The 15,543-nt window shown below is 45.8% G+C and overlaps 1 protein-coding gene across 1 annotated transcript in view; it reads right to left on the bottom strand.

Moving 5' to 3' along the window:
- ADAMTS17 (ADAM metallopeptidase with thrombospondin type 1 motif 17) overlaps positions 1-15,543 on the bottom strand; it is a 432,408-nt gene that overhangs the window by 74,834 nt on the left and 342,031 nt on the right. Inside the window, exons 17-19 of the mRNA XM_045296468.1 lie at positions 15,377-15,534; positions 11,322-11,481; positions 9,844-9,979 (exon numbers count right to left, since the gene is read on the bottom strand). Of these exons, the coding sequence (XP_045152403.1) occupies positions 9,844-9,979; positions 11,322-11,481; positions 15,377-15,534 (454 nt within the window). The remainder of the gene's footprint in view (positions 1-9,843; positions 9,980-11,321; positions 11,482-15,376; positions 15,535-15,543) is intronic.

The following is a 15,543-nucleotide window of genomic DNA, read 5'->3' as shown; positions in this document are numbered from 1 at the left end:
TATCAAGGGCTCATGAGGGAGGGGGAAGTGTACAGGGAGGGGGGGAAAATGACGTCTCTGTCATGAGCTATCAACAGTGGCCAAAAGCTGGGCCGCTGGGCTCCCCAGACTTTGCTGTGGGAGGAACAGGAGATGTAGATCAGGAGAAGGTATGGCAGAGCAGAAAAATCTTGCGGTGCACAGGCTCGGAAGAACAATCAGGGCTCATGAAACCTGTAGTAACTCTTACCCCCATTAATCTCTGGGGAAGAGATCTATTACAGCAGTGGGGGGTTAGGCTATATATCCCTCCACAAAATTCAGTAGCGCAGAATATCATGAGGAATATGGGCTATAAAGGAAATGGACTAGAGGAGGAGCAGGGAAATTCATGGCCTATTGAGGTACTCCCAAAAACAACCGCCATGGCCTAGGATATTCGAATTTTTAGTTGGGGCCGCTGTCGTAAAGCCTGCACCCATCAAGCTGACTTGGAAATCTGATGACCCAATATGGGTACAGCAGTGGTCCCTTAATAATGAAAAATTGCAGGCCCTGCAGGATCTTGTACAAGAACAGCTGAAAGAGGGTCATATTGCAGAGACTCTTAGCCCCTGGAACTCCCGTTTTTGTAATTAGAGAGAAATCAGGCAGATGGAGGATGCTCATAGACCTAAGGGCTATTAATTCTATTGTACAGCCAATGGGGACCCTGCAGCCAGGTCTCCCTTCACCTAGCATGATTGCAAGAAACTGGGATATGATTGTGATAGACCCGGAAGATTGTTTTTACACTATTCAGTTAGATCCTGCTGACTATGAGAGGATTGCTTTCACTGTGCTTGAATTAAACCATAAAGCTCCAAATAAGAGATACCACCTTAAATCTCTAGCTCAAGGCATGGTGAACAGTGCAACTATGTGTCAGTTCTTCATAGGGAAGGTGTTAGAGCCGGTCAGGAGACTATTCTCTGAGGCGTATATAATACACTATATGGATGATATTTTACTAGCTGCACCCAATGGTGACATGTTGCAGCAGACTTATATGCGCGTTAGTGAAGCGGTCTCTCAGGCGGGATTAGTAATTGCTCCTGATAAGATTCAAACTACCAGTCCCCACACCTACCTAGGGACAGTGATAGATGGGACCACTGTCAAGCCTCAAAGACTTGAGATTAAAAAAGACCATCTTAGAACATTAAATGATTCCAAAAGCTTTTAGGAGAGATCAACTGGGTAAAGTCCTACCTGGGAATCCCCACAGAGGAACTTAAACACCTATTTAACATATCAAAGGGAGATTCTCAGCTGAATAGTCCCAGAGAGCTGACCCCTGATGCTTGCCTGGAGTTGCAGTTTGTGGAGGAGAGGCTCAGCCAGGGGAGGTTATATCGTGTTGATCCTGATAAGAATATACACCTGATTATTTTTCACACGCCCGTGACTCCCACTGCTACGTTGGCCCAAGAGGACAAGCCTCTTGAGTGGACATATTTAGGAAACACAGGTCCTAAGGTCATCTGGCCTTATTGGGAGCAAGTAGCCCAGCTAATATCCAAAGGCAGGCTCCGCTGCCGACAGCTATGTGGGTTTGATCCGGCTGTCATAATTCTGCCTTACACTCCCGCTCAGGTGAAGAATCTTTTAGAACTTGCCGCGGACTTCCAAATAGCTCTAGCCGAGTTTTGTGGAAAGTTAGGTTGTCACTATCCTCCGGGGAAGCTTTGGAGCTTCCTAAAGCAGACCCCATGGACCCTCAGCAGAGTGTTCTCACACAAGCCAATTACAGGAGCCCCCTCTTACTTCACAGATGGCTCTAGTAATGGCATGGCAGCCTACTGGGGTCCCTCCTCTCATTCTTTTCAAACTTGTTAAGCCTTTGCCAGGAAACAGAGATATTTGCCAACATTCTATTGTTTAAGGATATAAAGCAGCCTATCAACATAATCAGTGACTCTGCTTACACAGTACAAGTCTGTTCCTTTATAGAGACAGCGAAGTTGAAGGTAGATCCACACTCTGACATCGGCAGATTATTCCTCACTTTACAGAACCAGATAAGAACACGCTCTCATCCCTTCTTCATAGAACACGCAAGAGCACTGGGACCAATTTCCCTGGGAAATGCCAATGCAGACATGCTAACACAAAAGGCATTCACTACACTAGAGCTTCCACAGGCAGAACATCAAAGATTACACAGTAACACTGCCAGCCTTAGGGATGGATATCACCTGACATGGGCACAGGCCAGGCAGATTGTCAGAGAATGCCCTCACTGCCAACATGCCTCACTCAGAGAAGGACCTGATGGAGTCAACCCACGTGGTGACCAGTCTAACGCTATCTGGCAAATGGACGTCACTCACATACCTTCATTTGGACGTCTGGGAGCTGTACATGTTACTATAGACACCTTCTCAGGATTTTTATGGGCATCAGCCATGGCTAACAAGTCCACAAAATATGTCATCAGCCACTTGCTGGCCTGTTTCGCTGTGATGGGCACTCCTACACATTTAAAGACAGACAATGGTCCTGCCTACACTAGCAAGAGATTTCCCAGTTTTTGCCAAGACTGTAATATTCATCACATAACAGGGATCCCTTACAACCCCCAAGGCCAAGCCCTCATTGAACGGGCACACGGCACACTAAAAACTCAATTATCGAAACAGAAGGGGGAAACGAAAGGTGAGACAGCACACAATAAACTCCATTTGGCCCTATTAGCTTTAAATTTCTTTTCACTCCCAAAGGATTCCAATGTAACTAGGGCGGAGAAACACTTTTCTCCCCCCACAGGGAAAGCAGGTCCGGAGAAAATCTGGTGGAAGAATGACGACGGGGGTGGAAACCAGGTTTGCTGGTGACCAGGGGTAGAGGCTATGCTTATACTCTTTCAGATGGCGGGGAAAACAGATGGATCCCCCTTAGAAGAGTCCGCCCACGGATTGAGAGGGACAAGGAAAAGGAAGGACCTGCCTAGCCACTCTGATCCTGACTCTGTCCCAGTCGAGGAGATGGCAGCCCTCTCCATAAGTAAGAGACACCGTAGTACCAAAAATTCACCCCCCTAGCTGGGGACAGATGAAAGCTCTGAACCAGCATGCACAGGCAACACTGGCCAACACCGGCAGGCCTATCACCTGTGAGAATATGCTCCTGGCAATGATGGCTGTTATATCTGTCACCACCGAGGTAAGTGCCAATCACTCTTATTGGGCTTATGTCCCCCATCCCCCTCTACTAGAGATAGTGGAGTGGACCCAGGCTGGCTCTGTCATATTTGTAAATGACTCCATATGGACACCGGGGTCTTGGGGAAATGGAGTAGCCAGACACCCTGATGAAGAAGGCATGGGTTTTAATTTCACTCTGGGTTTTGAAATTCTGCCTTTGTGTGTGGGCCCTAGCCCTAGCTGCTTAGCTGTTAACTCTCAGGCATGGAATAACTGGCTGGCCTTTAATGAAACCAGCTATGTCTTCTACATGATAATGGGTGAAGCATTTGCAAAAGGTGAAAACTCTACTACTATGGAGGGGAGGGGAGACATGGAAACCTGTAAAGTTATGAGTTACCGGCATGTCATTGCTGACAAGCTCAAATGGCTCAAATGTCAGGGGCCACATGGAAAAGTGTTAAGAAATGACACTGTGACTATTATTGATTGGGGCCCCCATGGGAAGTTTCTAACTAATTGCTCAGAGGAATAAAATATCACCTCATGTGATTATATAAATAATTGTGAGTGGCAAAAGACCTCTGATGGCATTGCCGCTACCAGGTCAGAGCTGATGGCCTGGAACGAAGGGGGCCTTGCGCCTCTCCGCCCCAGGATGCTGAAATCTGTGACAGGACCTGAACAGTGGGACCTGTGGAAACTACCGCTTGCCACTAAGCCTTTAACAGGCTACACAGGAAGCTTTACTGGCACCAGTCGGTCTGGATATACTTATGCATTCCACAAGAATGAGACTCGATACATAGTCTCGTGTGTAAAGCTGCCTTATGTGCTTGCTGTAGGAAACATCATCATAAATGAAACTGCTCGCAGTGCCACCTGCCATAATTGTAAATTGTTCACTTGCATTAACCATGCTCTGCTTATAAACCTTTCAAAAGATAGCATCCTTATCCTAAAAAGCAGGATGGGTGTGTGGATTCCGGTGGAGATGAAGCGCAGATGGGAGAGCAGTCCTGAATCGTCCTTCCTGATACAAGTGATGTCGGAGATGCTGAAAAGACCTCGCCAATTCGTGGGAATGTTAATTGCGGCTATAATTGGACTCATAGCCATTGCCACCCCTGCTGCCGTTGCTGGGGGAGCACTACAAGAGTCCATCAAAACTGAGCATTTCGTGCAGAAGTGGCAGATGGACTCGCATCAGCTCTGGGCCACTCAGGCAAAGGTGGACGATGGACTGGGGGAAAGTGGCAGAGCTGCAACAATCTGTCCAGTGGTTGGGAGATCAAATTATGGGCTTGCAACATCAATTAATGCTAAAGTGTTTGGAATTTTACTGACTTTTGTATTACCCCTTATCCTTATAATAAGACACTGCATGATTGGGATTTGGTTAGGAAACATTTGCAAGAGTTTAAGGGAAACATTTCATTGGATGTTGATCTGCTTAAGAAGGATATTTTCTATACATTCAAAGACAAGCTTGAGGCATCTCCTGGCTTTTGGTGGATGGCATGGAAGGATTAGATCCTCGTGCTTGGGCTCAAAGTATCTCACATAGTTTAAGTGCTAGTCTGACTGTATTGCTTATCATCATATTTTTGATGCTCGCAGTCTCATGTCACTTCTATAGAAAGCTAAGAGATATGAAGAGAGATCATGTTGCCTCTGTGACACTATTAAATCTTAAACGTAGTGGAGAAAGGGGAAATGTGGGATACTAGCACTAAGGGAAATAAAACTGGGACTTAATCCCTGACAGGTATGGAGGGAATCTGGAAGGCCAGTGTTCCATGGTAGGAAAGCCGCCACTCCGGTAGTTAGATATAGTCCGAGTATATTTTCCTGCGGTAATCTATTTTTCCCCGCAGTTTCTCCCTCTTATGCTGTGCTGCCTTAAAATGAGCACATGGTGGATTCATTCTCCCTATAGAAGCAGACATTCCTATTTGGCTCTATTTCTTCCTGCCGTGGTATCCAATCTCTCATACCTTCCTCAATAGAAGATGGGTATAAGGGGACTTTGACCCCAATGCCTGGATTCAAAATGTTCTGCTATAAACCTGCATTTTTGGCTATATTAGTTGGGATCATGAAGTTTTGCCTTGACAGCTTTTAATGTATAGAAAATAACCATGTCACCCATGTGGCTTTTGAATTTTATATATAAAACAAAAAGGGGACTTGTGGGGGGAGGTCAGATCCTTACTGTTGCTGCCAGACTGCTGTCTCGTCCCACCACAGGGGTGGGCCTGCTGCCTGCTGCTGGAGACAATGGATTACCTCTCTCTGAAGCTTAAGACCATTTCATTAGTTTGGTTCCTGTGGGCGCAGTTCACATCCTACTGATAATGGCTCCTATGGAGACCCAGGAACAGGCCAAAGTTAATCTGCCATCCTAAATCTAGGATCCGCCCATCTTGTCACATGTATACCCCCAATTCCTCCTCTTCCTATTGCGTGTATGTCCCCAGATCACCCCCTCCCATCACTAATACCTATAGCACAACCCTTTCCTGTGGTGCATGTCTTCACCTGTAATGTGAGGGCTTGCACGTCCCCAACGTCCCCAGAAAGGATAAAAGCTTGGGGAGCATTAAAGTTTCTCTCTCCCTCCACATGGACTACCAAGCGGGGCTGAGGTGAACAATGCTACCATGAAATGTGTCTGACTCCATTTATTTCTATATATCTCTTTTATCTCTCATGCTCTCTATCACTTTACTATAATATTTACTTATTATCACTGTACAATTGTGCCTACCGAACCCGTAGTGATTGTGCTAGGAGCTGGTTTCTTCTGGCAAACATAAAGACAAGCACGTGGAGGCTCACTAACACACTATTCAAAAAAGCCTGGGTATTAGCCAAAATAAGAGATGAAATGAGGAGGTTTCTGGAAACAAAGGAGAATGATAAAACAGCAAATCAAAACCTAGGGACAGCAGAGGTCAGTTTATAGCAATTAATGTATACATAAAAAAAGAGAAGATTTTCAAAAATTTAATATTAGAACTGGGACAACATTAATCCTCCAGCAACAAAGGAAAAGAAATCGTAAAAGTTAGAGCAGAAATGAATGAACTGGAAAACAGCAAAAACAATGGGCAGAAAACAAAATAAGAAATTGGTTCTTTGAAAGAATCAACAAAATTGACAAACTGCTAGGAAATTTAACAAAGGAAAAAGAAGAGTAGACACAAGTATCCCAATTTAGAGATGGAGTGGTGGCATCACAAGAGATATCTAAGTGAAATATAAAGAATAATATTAGGAAAGATTGTATTCCAACAAACTTGATAATCTACAAGCCATGGACAACCTAGAAATATATGCTTTACCCAAATTAATGCAGATGGACCTGAAAAAGTTGAACAGATCCATACGAACAGAAGAAATAGATAAGGTGATCATTGCAGTTACATAATCTGTCAACTTCTGAAGAGGAGTCTAGCCTGTTAATCAAGTTACAGCCAATGAGGCCTCTGTGTGTGCATGGTCTTCTTCTGAGCATGCTGGGAACTCCTGTCTTTTTCCCTGGAGGTGGGACTCTCTCTCTCTCTCCCTGTGAGAGAGAGAGACATTCCTGTTGACAAGCCACATGGAGCTATGCTGATGGCAGCCAGGGCCTTGAGCTGGAGGAGCTACATAAAGGCCCATGTCAATGCTAAGATGCTTCTACCAACACTGGGTCCACAAAACTTTCTACCTTTCGGCCTGTGATCTTCCTGCACTTGACATAATTGCATGTGTTTGTGTGAGTCTGAAGAGGAATTTACAGACTGGTATAGAATATATGGGCTATTATCTGACTTACAGACTTGATCTGGGCTGGGATATTTTCTCAATATACAATTGCTCTTTCATATAAAGCTCTTTCTTATTCACCTATGAGTATCTATGAATTTGTGTCTCTTGTCTACTTGGACTAACACAGTCATCAAGAACAGCCAACCAAAAAAAGCCCAGGATCAGATGGTTTCACAGGAGAATTCTGCTAAGTATTCAGAGACGAGTTGTCACCAATCCTACACAAACTATTCCAGAATATAGAAAGGGATGGTAGGCCCCCAAACCGATCTGTATCGGAGGAATTAAGGCCAGAGTTCTCTTTAGAGGCAAGGAAGGCAAGACTTCTCTTACATACTTTGGACATATTCTCAGGAGAGACCAATCCCTGACAAAGGACATCATGTGTGGTAAAGTGGAGGGGTGGCCCGCAGAGGAAGGCCATTGATGAGATGGACCGACACAGTGGCTGCACCCGTGGGCTCAGGAACATGAACAATTGTGTGGAGGGTGCAGGGTAATGCAGTTTTTTGTTATTATGCACGGGTCGCTATGGCTCACTAACGGCACCCAACCACAACAGCAACAACAGTGCTGCCATGAGGAGCCCTGGTGGTAATGTAGTTCAACAATTGACTGCTAACCATAAGGTTGGCATCTGAACCCACCAACTGCTTTGGGTTTGAAAGACATGCTTCCATAAAGATGTACAAGGTCGGATCCCTGACTGAGGCCGTTACTCTGTCTTCCAGGCTCACTGTGAGTCCGAATGCACTCAACAGCAACGTGTTTGTTTTGTGTTTTTAGTGGGCGATGGTGGTGAGAGGTGGTTTAGTGGCTACAGTATTTAAATGTTCACTTAAAGAGCATTATTTGCGGAAAACATTATGTGTTTATTTTAGCAGGCAGCTAACTTTGTTGGACTAAAGCTTCTGACGCTCTCCCCTATGATGGCCAGCCGCTGAAATCTCAGTTCTGTTCTTCAAGTTTAGCTTCTTTGTGTGAAACCTGCCCCAAAGACGTGTCATTTCCAGAATTTGGAATAAAATTGATATGTAAAAGGTCTTCCTCTGTGAGCTCTCATTTCTGGGATTTCCCTTTATCATTCTAGCTGTTGTGATTACCCTGAACCTCTCCCGACTGCTCCACCAGACAAGACAGGATTACTCTCTGAGTTTTAGTGACTTTACAAAGATTCATCTGGGCTTTCCTTTTAGTTGAAAAGCTGTAAAATGGGAAATTCACCTGGATGCCATTCTCTTCTCCCATTTCCCCACTCCTCTCTAGTTTCTGCCTGCTCTCTAGCTTCCAAATAACTGCCTGTTATATTTTCCCCAAAATTCATAATAGTTATCTGCAAGAGATTTGGACCCACACAAGCTTTTCCATTATTGTTGAGAATAGGGTACTTTTAACCACCAGTTTTCAAAATTTATTCCTTGGAGTTCTGCAGAGGTGCCATGGGTATACTGTGATCAGGGTGTGTGTGTGGTGGGTGTATGGGGGTTGTTGAGTAGACTCTTCCTCACAATACATGTGACTCAATTTTGTCATAACTGCTGCAAGTTCGTGTTTTCCTTAAACTGTGTGCCTGTGCAAAAATTTAAAAGTATTTTTTATAATAAAACAGTTTAAAAACCCTTAGTGTTTTAAAGTATGAATCTTGAATAGCTCTCCAAGGTTAGTTATAGTCATGCCCTTAAATCCACACCGATTTCTCCTCTAGATTCCCCTATCCTGGTTTTAATCCACCGCACAAGGGCTAGTCTGTAACCTCCTAGTTTCAGAGAAGGGACTGTGGGCCCATATGTGAGTGACAAAGATTTGGTGGGTTCATGGGATAGCTGCTCACATTCCACATGGCCTAGACCCCCCACCAGTGAACTTGTCTTCTAGCCTTTAGCATTATGGTAGAATTAAATTTAAAATGAAACAAACTTTAGCTTCTTACTTTCCCTCTTGGCAAAATAAAGAGGGTTGTTGTGGAAATTAAGTGGTTATAAGTGGCCCACTTTGACTTAAAATATCAGTAACTACTACTTCCAAAGATCAGCCTATATATCAAAGGTAAGTGTGCCTAAGCAGGGCACACAGAACTACAGAATGAAAGCCTTTCATCTTAAATCAGATCAGAACAAGAAGCCAAGGGGTAATGTTTCACAATACAGCAAAGTCATGAAACTTTGCAAAGTCCCATTCAAACTACTAGAAGGAAAGAAACACCATTGATGAATACATGCCATATAATTCAACTTGGCTGACAATCTTAGAGAATTCACTTCAGAGGACACGTCAAACGTCGGCATGAAAGTTGGGACCGGGAACAGGAATTCTGATAGATTCCAAACAATAAGCACCAACTTCTCTACTCATTGGTATTAATTTCAGACAGCGAGACTAGTCATCTATAAATACTAAACTTGTGTACACAATTACTTAAGGGGCTCACACTATACCATTTCCTTTTTGTCCAAGACAGAGTAGTTTGGGGAGCTGTGTGTGGTGATGGCTAAATTTTTTTGTTGCAATAGATTACACATTTCTATCAGAGTTCTGCCTCAGTAGGAGTTGCTGGGTGGTGGAAATGGCTTGGAATCATCCATAAATACCTCTGAAGAAAAGTCTGGTGATATACTTCTGCAATGACCACCTATTGAAAACTCTGTAGAGTACAGTCCTAGTCTGAAACGCATGGGGCATGATGAGTTGGAATAAAGTCTATGGCAATTGGTTCTGGCTTATTAGCTAGAATTTCAATATTTTAAGCAAGCAGGAATCACTGGACAATAATGACAGAAAAATTCAAAACATGGTATCGGACAGTACTGTGGGAGAGATGCTGTAATTACACCTCCCAGATACGAGATAGAAGCAATCTCCTTACCGTGACTGGCATGGGTGTGAGTTGCACCTTCGGACCTGGGGCTCGGGGCGGCTTGCTGGAGAGCAGTCGCTATCATTCACCAGGGTCATGGTCTTGTTAATGATCCGTGTACAAGACACAATGGTTCGGCGTTCCCCTACAACCAAAGCACAGGTAGCTGAGAGGCTGGGCTACACAAACCTGGAAAGGCCACTTACACTATGAAGTAAAGTTCAGGTGTCAATTTCGATCAGTTGGTTACTTAAGGTGACTGGTTGTCAGCGATCAAAGCTGTAATCTTATGGATCAGGGCAAGGAAGTCCTGGGACAGAAGAAAGACTGGAGCCTGGTCAGAAAGTGGCGCTATCTCAGATCAGCTGTGTCCTTGGACAACCTGAGTCATAGAAGCCCAGGTTCTGATTTAGTTCTTCAAACTGTGTCCCAGGGAGAGATGCAGAGTGAGAGAGGGCAGTGGGCTGATGTGGCATCTGCGGTATGCTAACCACCATGTGACTGCGTGGTGGCGATAAACAGGGACAGTTATTAAGAAAGAGAGTGGGATAAACAGGGACAGTTATCAAGATAAGCAGGTGAGGAAGGAGTTTAGTAGTCCTTGGCAATACCTAATGGGCTCAATAATGCAGGGGCTATAAGTTCCATTTGAATAGGGCCAAGGTACTTATATTAGATAGCTGACAAGTGTCATCTTGGTAGTAAATAGTTACTCAGGATGGAAACTGGGTGGGGTCATGCTAACGCCCATCTGCAGCCCAGTCTTCCGGGTTGCATTCTAGGGTCTAGGCTAGCCTTCTGTCCCAAATTTGTACTCAACAAAATCCATCCTTTCTGTGACCTCTTCCTATGTTGACAATCCCTGCTAAGGGTCAAACTTAATTTCACCACAAAATCCATTGACAAATCTTTAGTTCATATTGCTTTCTTCAGCATAACAGGGCCCTTGGATCGCCATGTTGCCACCTGCAATAGGCAAACAGTATGGTCACCTGAATCTAGAGGGAGTGAGTGTAGGCTGAGAGAGAGAGGGGGTAAGTCATTGGCTCAGATCCAGTGGGAAACTGTGGCTCCACCAGGTCTCAGGCTCCAGATTCTTCTAGTTGCAACATAAAGTCTGGTTACTGGAGCAAAGGAGAGTATGACGGGGCAGGGTGTCTCTGGTACTGCTACATCAATGGCCTCAGGTGAAGATCCAGACTCTCCCAAGGTCTGCCAGGCACATCACGGGGCAGTCCCAGCCTAGCCATGCCCCATTCCAGGAGGCTTGTGCCACAAACCAAGCAGCCGTGCAGGTATGACCTCAGCCTGTGGGGATCTGGAAGACTCTGTCCAAGTGTTATGCAGAAAGACTTTCAGTGGGATGTGACAGAGTTCCAAGTACAATATGGGCTAGTGAGCCTGCCTTCCCCAGGGCCCAGGCATGCTGGCCCTGGGGGTCCTGAGCTCAGTTCTTTTTCCCTCAGAAACACCCCCTAGTTGCTCACCTCCTCCACACTGCGTGCTGCATCCTTCCCAGCCACTGTGGGTCCAGATGAACAGCGAGTCCTGGGGCTTTTCTGGTTCACTTTCATTTTCTGCAGTATAGTTTACGGGAACCGTGTATTCGTAATGAATTCCATAATTCTGGTCATGAAATAACAACACCTGGATCCGCAGTAAAATAAAAGGGCATTTTGAAATTGCATGAAAGTCCACAGGGCTATTGACTTTGCAAACCAAGCCCCCCAGTGGCTGTTTCTCTATCACAGGCCATCACTCTTTTTGGACTTCAAAGTAGGCTCAAGCTAGGGTTGTGCCTTTATCTCAGCCTTGAAGCCCTTGGGGAAAAGGCATGCATTGGCTTCTTACTACAGAGAGGACCAATTCTGACCAGGGAGGAGAGCTTTAAGTGTTGTAATTGTGCTTTGAAGTCCCTGGATGGTGCCAAATGGCTTATGTAACCGAATGGTCGGCAGAGCAAAGGCCTGGCTATCTGCTTGGGTAAATGTCACAGCCAATCAGTTATCGAAAACTCTATGGGTGGGGTCATAATGAGGCAGCATTGGCTCAAAGGCACCTAGAGTTCTAATTGTAATTTACTTGGAGAGCTTTCTACCAGCGAAAAGCACCTGGTTCACATATTATCCCAAGCACCCGCCTTTGCAGACAAGGAAAACATAGGTACACTGCTTTACCCACACAGGTATGAGTGGGCAGCATTATCCCATGTCTCTAAAAATGAACATACCCTTCACTACCCTGCCACTTAATCACTGCTGTGCGATGGTGGGGCCAGAGATTATGAGGGAAAGCAAGCTTGCGGGCAAAGTACATCTACCAAAAGGGATCCATGGGGGAGCCTGCTTGGAGCCCAAGGGTAAGCTGACCAGACGTCCCACTTTTGGCGGGGCAGTCCTGATTTTTAACAATTTTTCCCATGTCTCGCGGTGTTTTTAGAAAGCCTATTTTTGGAAAGAATGCACAACAAGCTAGGGTATAAGGTTTTCGGCTGCCATGTAGCTATTTCGCCAGGATATGAGTTTTATCAGTGGTGTCCCGCTTTACAAATGTTAAAATCTGGCCACCTTACCAAGGGCGCATGGCCTTCTTCCTGCTGTCACGGGAGCTGTGGTGATGGCTGTGCCTTGCCCTGGCCCAGAGCTTCAAGCAGGCAGTGGGTACAGGGTCATCTGTAGTCCCGATGGTGTACGCGGAGTGATGGGCCTCACACGTGGGTAATATAATCAGCCCTATATGGATAGCAGGTGTGCTGCTGGCCTAATGGGCCGGGACAAGCCCTCTGTAGTGCTTACAAGAGTCTGCTGGTGGGCCACATGCCTTCTAGCCGAGCTGCTAACAGGTGTGCATTCCTGGGTCTAACAAAACAAAACACCACCCAAAACACCCCAGCTCACGGTCCTTGAGGACAATTTTGACTCCTGGCGACCCGGCAGGATAGGGTAGAACGCAAACCTTGAGCTTAGCACTCCAATGTGTGAGCACTACGCTGCCAGGGTTCTTCCCCTGGGTCTAAGCAGCTGGCAAATAATTCCCCGCCCAGGAGGTCTGGAAGGAAGAGCCAGCAGGAGCTAGAGGTGGAGTGTGCAGGGCAGGCCAAGCGGAAAGTCCGAAAGAAAGGGAGCTGAGCCCCCAGGATGTGGCGTTGCTGTGTGCGCGCAGGGGCCCAAGAGCCGACCCAAAGGGATGAGGAGCCACTTCTTTAGGAAATACACTTGCAGTAACACATTTGGAAAAATGCCTCCAGCCAGAAAACAAAACAACACAAACCTGCTTTGAAAGAGAACTTGATTGTCTCAGTATGGGACTGGGGCTGGCGAATCAAGAGTCCATGTGAAACCAATTTCAGAGCCACATAGCATTTGTGTTTGTGCGTTGCAGGTAATTGGTTTCAAATGTAGACCTCCGTAGCTTTCCTGGTGCTCCTGACTGCCAGCAACCTCTGAGCCCCAGTGTGGGAGAAATGGCTTTCTATTTAGAGACAGAAGAGCACCCTCCCTCTCGTTTCTAGGTTTAAAAATGCGAAGCACCAATGCTATTTCAAGAGGGAAAGATGAGGATTATTAAATGAGCACTGGAACTATGGCTCTTGCTTCCTCTGGGCTTTGTTGATCAGAATTCTAATGCATCCAGTCTCGATAGCTGCTGTAATAGGCTGTTTTGCTCAGCTGAGAAGTGTTTTTGAGGGATGTGGGGTGGGGAAGAAAGAAAACAAACCCACCTTGTTATTTACCAGCCAAAACCAAATTCACATGTAGGGAGTTGATGCTTCTTTATAGGTTTTGTCTTTTGTTTCCTCGTTTCGTCCCCAGAATAACTACTTTAAATCAGAACCAACGGCTCTGCCCTAACCGTGAAGACTTTGGGGTGGCACAACGTCCTTGGCTGCTAACTGAAAGACTGGAGGTTCAAGTCTAGCCACAGGCACCTCTGAAAGGAAGTCTTGGAGACTGACTTCTAAATCACAGCCACTGGAAATTCAGGGGTACTGCTCTCCCCTGACACACATAGGATTGCCATGAGCCAAGGTTGATTTGACAGCAACCAGTTTAGAAAACAGTCTTATCCCATGCTGTGGCACATGCCCTTGATCCCAGAAATAAACTTGCCAGAACAGGTGTGCAGTGGACTTCCGACTTCAGTGCATACTGCATCGGTGGATTCCTGGATGGTTTGTGTTGCTCGTGGGCACCATTTTGCTGGGCTCTCCTCAGAGATTGCTGCGGGATCGGCACCGTCGTGAGACCGCCTCCGATCATCGGTGATGGGCGCTGGCTGTGCTCACAGGCAAAGCCAGTCTCTGCACTAAAGGTTTCCTGGGAGTGGCCAGAGAGACTTTTAGGCAGGGGTCCTCACACTTGTTAAACAGGGGGCCAGTTCACTGCCCCCTCAGACCCGTTGGAGGCCAGACTATAGTTAAAAAAACAACTATGAACAAATTCCTATGCACACTGCACGTATCTTATTTTGAAGTAAAAAACAAACGGGGCAAAAACACCCGGCAGGTCAGATAAATGTCCTTGGTGGCCTGTATGTGGCCCGCAGGCCGCAGTTTGAGGACCCCTGCTGTTAGGTGTGAATGGCTAAAGGTTCTGGAAACAATAATTAATACGGGAAAGGGCTTCCAAGTCGAGATACTGGCCAGTCTTGAGGACAAAATGTGCTTTGATGACAGATGCAAAAGCTAATAAAATGATTTTAAAACAAGAATGTACTATCTGTTGCTTACTTGGTTTGTACAGAATTCCCCTTGAGACAAAATCCAAACTTAAACAGTTGCCATGGAGTCAGTTGTTACTCATGGTGACCCTTTAAGTTGCAGAGTAGAATTGGGCTCCTTAGTTTGAAAGCAGATTGCCAGATCTTTATTCTGCAGCACCTCAGAGTGGCTTTGAACTGAGAAGCTCTCAGTTAGCAGTCAAGTGCTTAACCATTTGTGCCTCCTAGGGTCTCCTAAGACAACAGTTGAGATAAAGGAGTTTGGACTTGGCCGGATCACTTTTCTAGAGGAAGTAAATACTCATTGAGAACCTGGTTCTTTCTTCTGATTTCCAAATGCCGGTTGCAAGCCATGTCTAGAAAAGTTGAGAGATGTTGGTTTAGAAATAGTCAACAATTCATTTCCAAAAAGGTGTAGTTTCTAATGCAGAGGCACCCCTTGTGGGGATATTTACACATTCTACCGTCTGATATAAAAATGCAGGCTTGGAGCAGGGCTGCCTGTTAACGGGTCTATGTCTCCCTGGCTGCCACATGGTGAAACATTCCCTTCTGGGCCAGTTCCTTCTGAACAAGATGAGAGCTTTGCCAGCCAAGAGCCACAGGGAAGGATCGAGAGAGAATTCTGAAGCATGTGGTGCAGGGAATTAGAAAAACAAACAACAACAACAACATACTGGCTAAGAGTAAGGACTAAGCAAGAAGTAGCCCTATGAAATGCCAGAAACTAGACCACATGTTTTATGTCCCATCCCAAGGCCCCAGGAGAAGGAGACATTCTGGGAATAATCTCTCCTACGACAAGCAGAGCGCACGTACTTACCATCAGATGCAGCGGGACTGTGGTTGGTCCCTTGGCAGAGATTTTTTCCCACAGGCCCCTTCTAACGTAGCGGACAGTCGTGCCAGCTATCTGAAACTCTCCAGGGAGCTCGATCTTCCAGTCACTGTTGATGGATCTCTTACTGGAGTCTTTAAGAGCTAGAATTA

The sequence above is a fragment of the Echinops telfairi genome, unplaced genomic scaffold (assembly GCF_000313985.2).
Source record: "Echinops telfairi isolate 266 unplaced genomic scaffold, ASM31398v2 ScPeMD7_7409;HRSCAF=8447, whole genome shotgun sequence".
NCBI lineage: Eukaryota > Metazoa > Chordata > Mammalia > Afrosoricida > Tenrecidae > Echinops > Echinops telfairi.
Note: the sequence above shows the minus strand (reverse complement) of the source record. Positions and strands in the feature narration are given on the sequence as shown.